The sequence below is a fragment of the Anthonomus grandis genome, chromosome 8, assembly GCF_022605725.1.
Source record: "Anthonomus grandis grandis chromosome 8, icAntGran1.3, whole genome shotgun sequence".
NCBI lineage: Eukaryota > Metazoa > Arthropoda > Insecta > Coleoptera > Curculionidae > Anthonomus > Anthonomus grandis.
Window position 1 is genome coordinate 19,930,875 of NC_065553.1, and position 8,458 is coordinate 19,939,332.

General features: G+C 33.0%; 2 protein-coding genes across 2 annotated transcripts; both read left to right on the top strand.

The window, feature by feature from the left end:
- The first annotated feature begins 546 nt into the window (after window positions 1–546).
- Window positions 547–1,064, top strand: LOC126739837 (cuticle protein 16.5-like). The gene is made up of 2 exons (XM_050445653.1): window positions 547–659; window positions 740–1,064. The coding sequence occupies exons 1-2, from the start codon at window positions 648–650 to the stop codon at window positions 953–955; spliced, it is 228 nt and encodes a 75-aa protein (XP_050301610.1). The 5' UTR covers window positions 547–647; the 3' UTR covers window positions 956–1,064.
- A 3,702-nt stretch (window positions 1,065–4,766) lies between these two features.
- On the top strand, window positions 4,767–5,309 carry LOC126739836 (pupal cuticle protein C1B-like). Its single transcript, XM_050445652.1, has 2 exons — window positions 4,767–4,901; window positions 4,995–5,309. The coding sequence occupies exons 1-2, from the start codon at window positions 4,890–4,892 to the stop codon at window positions 5,217–5,219; spliced, it is 237 nt and encodes a 78-aa protein (XP_050301609.1). The 5' UTR covers window positions 4,767–4,889; the 3' UTR covers window positions 5,220–5,309.
- Window positions 5,310–8,458: the final 3,149 nt, after the last annotated feature.

Consider the following 8,458-nt stretch of genomic DNA (forward strand, 5'->3'; position numbering starts at 1 on the left):
GAAATCTTAAACCTGAGAATTATTTTACAAATTGGTTAAAATCCCAATTTTTTGAGTTTTAAGCGTATTTAATTTCCTGAATTACCATCTATATGTTCTTCAAATAATTACGCAATTACAATCACTATTGACGACAAGCTTTAGATTCGAAATCTTGTCTCTTGATTTAAAAATATTACTATTACAGTAACTTTTGGGGCATTTAATAATTTACTGTCTTAATTGCATAAAATAAAGGATTAAAATACGTCAAATTACTTACAATTGACACTCATCATTTACATCCTACCTTTTCTAATGACCGATCAATATAAACCAATCTAAGCAAATAAATTAAATATAAAAAACAATATCAAGTGTCACTGATCAAATAGAGTAACATCCTCATTTGTTGAACTCTTATGGTAATTAAAACAAAACTAGTTTTATTTTAGTTGTTATTAAAGTCAAGGTCCGTATTGTATTTCGATTAGGAACCACCGCCCATAACATTTATTTAAAATAGGATTGACGGATATTAAATTATTATTAGTTATGTGGTAGGGAGGCTTTTTTTTGCAAAAATCTTAATATATAAAGCCGGACCTTAACTAAATATTTCATCATTTGATCTAATAGCATCAATATCTCCAAAAAAAATCTTCAAAATGTTCAAATTTGTAAGTACTCGTTAAAATTAATTTTCTTCGTTAATAAATTTTTTTTTAAAGTAATTTAATTTAAATATGTTTTTTTTCAGTTCGCCGTAGTTTTCGCCGCTATTTTGGCCATTGTGTCCGCCGCCCCCAAGGCCGAACCAGCCGTAGCTGTTTCCTACGGGGCCCCTTTGGCCTACACCGCCCCACTGGCTTATAGAGCCGCCGCCCCAGTCGCCTACTCTGCTTATGCCGCCCCATCAGTCTACGGTGCTCCTCTGGCTTATTCTTCATATGCCGCTCCAGCTGTTGTCTATTAGATTGTTTTTGGTTGATTGAATTCTGGCTATGATTATTTTGGTTTTTGATTTCTTGATGCGGTCTTAAATATTCGTGTTTTTTCGTGTAATAAAAAATTATATAAATTTATTTACTTGTTTTCTTTAAACTGAACTATTTGAAAAATTTACAATTACTCTATAAAAATTGGCAGTAGGGATAATTATTAACTAAGAACCTTGAGCAAGGAGATATATATATAGGGGAGACTGGCCTAAAATGACATACCGCTTTATTTTTGCTTATAAATTTTTTATTCTTTTAATGTAAATATACAAAATCATTAGTAATTTATAATACTAAAGGTTTATAATAAGAACTTATATATAAAATAAATGAATAATCCTGGCGAAAAAAATATAAAAAGAAATATGTAAAATGTGTCATTTTACCCGAGCATACTTGGGTAAAATGACATAAGAAACTTACATAGGTACATAAGGTCATTACAAGTTAAAGTTAACAAAGTTCACATACATATTGTTTGCTTCTTTTAAAAATACCAGCACACTCACAATGTGCCCATTTCGAGCACGATTGACATCTAACCCATGTTTCCTCGGACTTGGACATAGAGTACAAACTGTTACAATATAGGCAGGGTGGATCATCTTCGTCGTCTTTATCTTACAACGGCTCTTCATTATCAGAGTTTTCGTCCATTGGGACAAAGTGTTTGGATGCTACTATGGCAGCCTTACGTGTTATGAGGTTTTTACTTACTTTGGCAACTTCTTTAATTTGAATAACTTCTTTTAAACTTTCAGGGCTTTCAACTAAATGAGTTAAATTTTTTTTGGTTCGTTTCGCGGCTTTGCGAAATTCAGCAGCTTGTTTTTCCGCTTCTCTACCTCTAATATTGGGGTACTCGTAAGCACTCGTACTCGTAAGCCTTAGCCGACCGCCGTGTGGTAGCGGTCGTGGTCTTTTTATATAAGTTAAATTAAATCAAATTTACTTTGTTGTGCTCAGATTAAACTCTAGAAACTCTCGAACATTTCAGTGTAATAGAGCAATAAATAACTTTTTAGAAGGTCGCCGATTTATTATATTATATGTAACTTATTTAATACTCTTTGTAACCACAACTTGGATCTCTTTAGGGTTAAACAGATAATCAGGAAATATATCTGGGTTTAGCGGCCATATTCCCGTTTTCATAAACCCACTTACAGCATTTTGATTTGTAGCTGCTTTTCCATATGCTGCAGCAAATAACCCGCCAATCTGATATGAAGAAACAGTTCTGTCTGGATGACATTTTATTTTCATTTCTTGAAATTAAGCCATCTTGTTTTCGACCTTTGGTAGCAAGTATTCGGCTAGGTTTTTGGACAGTAGACAGGACAGATTCGTCTACATTCCAAATGCGCGTGAGGTTGATATGCTCTTTTTCTATTGTCTCTTGAAAAGTTCTAAAAAAATTAGCAATTTGCGGTTTATTAAAGGATTGTGCTCTAGCGGCCGAAGCAGCTTCAGGCTTTCTAAGAGATATATCGGGGATTCTGGACCTAAATCCACGTAGCCAATCCCAACCAGCCGTATTTTAGTAGTTGAGTTGAACCTGTGCGCAATTCCATTTCTTTCTGCCAGTTGATACGCCAAGGAACGAACTTCATCGCATGATAAACCAAATAAACAAGATTCCAATAATTTGACATGTTGAACTAGGTTCCTCTCCAACTCTACGGAAAACGTGGTTTCGTAGCCTAGACCCTTATCAGTGCAGCCTTGACTCTTTTATTTTTGTCCGATGCTCGTCTTCTTAGCGTAGCCTGGGGTACGCCAAATGTTTTTAAAGGTTTGAGCCAGCCGATTTCTCCATTTTGTACTGCCGCAATAGCTTTTTGCATCTGTAACGGATCCCAAGACTGACGCGTGGTTTTTCTTGAGTAATTTCCAACCATTATAAAAAAAATAAGAAGAAACAATTCATTTTGAGAAACTGTAAAAAAATAAGGGCAAAATGACATACTATGTCATTTTACCCAACTGGCACCACAAACACATGTTTATTTATAAAAATGTTATTTATCAAAAAAAATTTTACCAATAAATAAGATTAATACATACCTGTAATTAGGTTAGAGCGTAAAAAATTAAACTTTAAATACTTTAGTTAAATCTTCTGTTTTAAAACACAAACATTTTGTAGACTTAAAAAAATACAAAGCACGCCCTATGAACGTTAACGCCAAACTAATCTCGATATCTTTAATACGCGTAATATAAAGACATGCCAAGACACTGTTGACATAAAGTTATTCCGAAAAATATTGTTGCCAAGTTCGAGATTTTGTACCTATGTTGTTTTATCTTAGTATGTCATTTTAGGCCAGCCTCCCCTATGCCAAATATGGCCTCTATTGTTAGATTTTAATAATAAAATATGGTATTTTAAGCAGCTTTTTTCGGCTAAGCTCCTATCCTAATACTTATTATCACTTCTTGGAAATAGAATGTATCGTAAGTTAAGAAGATTTTATTACCTTTGCAAAAGTTTTAATTTGACTGTAAATTCAATCCTGTCTACGGCATTATGGATAGTCATGTTTATGATAATTTAAGGAAAAACTTTTCTAATTTTTCTTCATATGGACAAAACGAACAAAAAATAAGTCGCAGGGGGGGTTAAAATTCTAAAATTTTTCAAAGATTTTTCTGCAGTCCTTTCGAGATAATAAAGAATTGTCAATAGTACTGCCTTTCTTTGCAGATTAAATACTCTGTGGGTATTATTACAATTTTCCGATGTTAAGTTCATCTACGCTATGGGTTCTTATAAATGTGAGATAATAATTTTTACCTGTAAATGTACTTAAGTAATAATTTGTTACATGTAAATATTTTGTTTGTTGTTAACAAAATGTTTTTAATGTCTAAAATATCTTACACAAATAAGTACTACTATAAGTACTAGTAGTAGCAAAAGTCTTAGCAAAGGAGTGGAACTATACAGGTTTCCAATTTTTTTAAATCAGTGTTTATCTAAATTTTAAGAGTTTCGTGATGTGTCTTATATAGGTCTGAAGCCAATGATATCTATTAAAATAGCCGAAATGCATATTATATTAGTTTAAAGAGAAAACAAAGTTTTAACAGATCATTTTTTTAATAAAGTAAATTGTAAGAATTTTGTCAAGAAGTTGAAATTGCAGAATAATTTGCAAATATACATACATGGCATGTCCAAATCAAAAATAATTTTAGTGGATGGCACAATAGTTTTCAGCTCTTTAATTTCAAATATCACTTCAAACACGACCCTTTCGAAATCTATTCCTTAGGTTTCAGGAATTAAATTGCCGATTTCCCTTAATAATAATATTTGAAAAAAATTACTAAAATTGATAAAAAGCTGGTGTCTATTATTCATAATAACAGAAGGTTTACAGGAGTTACGTTATACTTTAATCTGTCTAATCTAAATCGTTTTAAGTTTTAATTTATGCTCGAATTAAAATTTAAACTTAAATATTGTTTAAAAGCATATCTAAAGAAAAACTTCTTAAGTGTAATATTTTAAAATTTCAAGTTCTCAAATGTAATTTTTAAAAACATTATTTTCTACTCCAAATAACTCATAGAAATACATTTTATCTTATTTAATCATCCCAACCTCTATAATCCTTTAGTAAACTTAGATTAAATACATAATTAAACCTTCTTTGACCAAGAACTTGTACGATCTGAAGTCAAGGCTTAATTGTTACACGGCAACATTTTTGTATTCGCAATAACTCATTAAAAAACTGGATGTTCGAAACTTGATTTTAATAACGTGTAATAATTACTAAACGAAGAAAAGGGGAATTAGTTTATCAGACTGTATATGGTATAAAAGGCGAAGTCTTATCTGCTAGCAGTACCATTTGATCGAAAGTATCAAATACGATTTAAACCAAACTTTACAAAATGTTCAAATTCGTAAGTATATAAACCAAGAAATGATAATTCTTATAATAAAAACTTCGTATTATATTTTCAAAATTTAATTGATAATTACTTTTTTTTTCTTAGTTTGCCGTAGTTTTCGCCGCCATTTTGGCCGTAGTCTCCGCCGCCCCAAAAGCTGAGCCAGGTCTAGCCTACACCGCTCCTTTGGCCTACAGTGCTCCTCTTACTTATGCTGGTGCCGCCCCCATTGCCTACTCGTCCTACGCCGCCCCATCTGTCTACTCTGCCGGATATGTTGCTGCTCCACTTGCCTATTCTTCATATGCCGCCCCCGCTGTCTACGTTTAAATGTTCCAATTTTGGCAATGACTGATTTTTAACAATTAATCTTGGTGTATATTTGAAACAAAATTTAAGTAAATAAATTATTGTAAATTATCGTGGTCTTTTTTTCTGAATAGGATCAAAGAGCCAGATTTGGTATTTTGTCATAACTCAATGGAAATTAAAACTTTCAATTTTCTTAAGGATAACTCACTTAGAAAAGAAAAATGTTGGGGTTTAATTTCTAATAATGCTTTATTTATAAAAAAAGAGAGAATAAGTAAGATGACGCATATGAGATGGAAGAAGAAACCGACATCATGGGTACGACAAGTACGACATAAGTGGAAATTTCAGACTTCGCCTAAAAACAAAATACGCTGTTCTTAAATAAAAGAAAAATAAAAAACATGCTTTATTGTTATTAACAAAGAAAAATTGTTCTAAACAAAGCTACCTTAAATTACTACCACTAAACTTAACCAATACACCCCATACACACTCGAGTTCCAAAACAAACATCAGAAAACAATACATAAGAACAGCAGAAAAAAGAATACATAAAAAGTAAATTAAATTCCATAATTATCCCCTCAAGTATAAGACAAAGAATTCAAACCATATAAACAAATAAAATGAAATTGAATTGAAATAAAATTCAAATACTGTAAACTTACACTTAGGAAAAAATAGAATGTGTCGACGTAGTATTCATCCAGTGAATAATAACATTTTTCGGTCAAAAGTATTTTCAATTTACGTTTAAAAATGTCAATACATGTTGCCTCCCTGATTCCAACTGGTAAACGATTGAACATTTCGATTGCCTCGTAGAAAATAGATTTTTTAGTTAATGTGAAGGAGGGGATTGAAAGATTTAGATCGTTCACTTGAAGCGTTAAGTATCTTGGATTTGGGGTTATAAATTTAAAGCGATTTGCAAAAAGTAAGCAGGCCACTTCCTGAATGTAAAGGGAGAAGACAGTGTGTATGCCCAGCCTAATAAATAATGGGCGACAGGAATCTCTTGATTTAGCCCCACAGATGTAACGTACAGCACGCTTGTGTAAAACAAGCAGCATTTGTAGAAGGTAGGCAGCTGCATTACCCCAGAAGCAAATGGCATACCTAAGGTGGGATTCAATTAATGAAAAATATACAGATCTTCCAAATGGCACGGCAAGCTCCAGAGAAGGCGCTCTGACTGCAAAACAACCTGCAGACACCTTTTTGCAAGTACCGAGGATATGCTCTTTAAATCTGAGTTCTCTGTCAATGAATATACCCAAAAATTTTATATTATCAAACTGCTGAACTACTGAATTAGAAAAAGGCACGTGGTCCAGAGCACACTTAAAACACAATAATTTGGTTTTTTGAGGATTTAGTGACAGCAAGTTTGATTCAAGCCAGAGATTTACTGGCTGAAGATCAGTTGCTAATGTAGTTCGCAGAGTATCTGTGTCTGGGCTGTGCCAAAGAAGTGTGGTATCATAGGCAAATAGAGTAAATTTCTCCCGTACATTAAGATGGGTAAGATCATTTATGTATAGGAGAAAAAGTATAGGCCCCAAAACTGAACCCTGAGGAACTCCCAAGGTGATAAGATGGTAATCAGAGTACTTAGATCCTACAAGCACTCGTTGTTGCCGATCTTGCAGATAGAAAGCAAACCAAGAAGATGAAACTCTCCGAAATCCATAATGATGAAGCTTCTGCAGCAGAATCCTGTGGCAGACACAATCGAAAGCCTTCGACAAATCACAAAAAACTGCCGCCGAAACTCCACCAGCATTTATCTGGGAGTAAGGCTCATGAAAAAAATAAAACATGGCATCATTGGTACTGGTATTTTCACGGAAGCCTAATTGAAGTCTGATGAGGATGTTTTTGGACTTTAAAAAGGACATTATTCTATTTTTAACCAATTTTTCGATTACCTTTGATAGCGTAGACAAGAGAAAGATGGGACGAAAGTTGGAAGGATTATCAAGAGCTCCACCCTTGTGAATTGGGATAACTTTAGCTGATTTTAGGCAAGATGGAAATATCTCCTTGCTCTAAGAAAGGTTAATTGCGTCAACCAGTGCCTTTAGCGCCGTTTCTGGAAAGTTGAGAAAAATCTTAGCTGAAAGGTTCAAATTTTACTGAAGTTGTAGAGCAATATTAGAAAAAAAATTGTTAAAATCATTGGGAGAGACTTCAGGGCATTGTCTTGACTGCTTACCACAATTGTGACGAATATCATTAATAATTTTCCAACTCTCATTATATTTGTTTGATGAACCACTTAAACGGTTGGAGTAGTAAGTTTGCTTAGAGATTCTTATCAGACGATGATACAAGGCTCGGTAAGAATAGAAATAGTTTTGAAAAACTGGAGAGTCAGTGAACTTTCTTATTGTGTGAAGAGATCTCAGATTTCTTGAAGATACTTTCAAACCCCTCGTGAACCAAGATTTTATAGTTTTGATTTTAATCATTGGGAAGGAAGCATCAAAGTGCTTAACAATTTTTGTGTGAAAGAAAGATAAATCAAAAATAGAATTCCAGGACTCAAGAGCTGAAAGTTGACAAAACTTATTAAAGTTATTAATACCAAAAATTCGACCATATCGCTATGCAGATACACTACATTCCTTTTATATATTTGCTATTTTACATAGTATAAACTCATGGTCTGATAAAGCAGAATTTGCGACTGTACACTCCACGGAGTCATATGGAAAATTAGAACAAATATAGTCAATAGTGGAGCTTGTTGACTGTGTTATACGAGTAGAATCTTTTACATGTATATGTATATTAAATGCCCCCATTAGTTAATCGAGGCGCAGAGTAAAGACAGAATTTTTATCATTAAAGTTGATATTAAAGTCTCCTGTAAGAACTACGTAAGCCGCCGATGGAATTTCAAATAAAAGTGCCTCTAATTTTAAAAAGAATTCGATGCAGTCTCCTAGAGGAGATCTATAAATACAAATTACATAGAAGTTTATGGATTTGGAGTAAATTACAGTAAATTCAAAAATCATTTCCTTTAGGAGATGGTTAAATTTATCTACCTGTTGAAAAGAGTTATGTTCTAAAAAGTTTTTACATAATATTATCATACATCCACCATGAGAAGACAAAATCCGACAAAAACTAGACAAAATAACATAATTTGGTAGATCAATAAGCTCACCCGGTTTAAGCCTAAAAAAAACATAAAAATGTGAATATAAGTAGTTCTCCATAAAAACGAAAACTTACCAGAATTA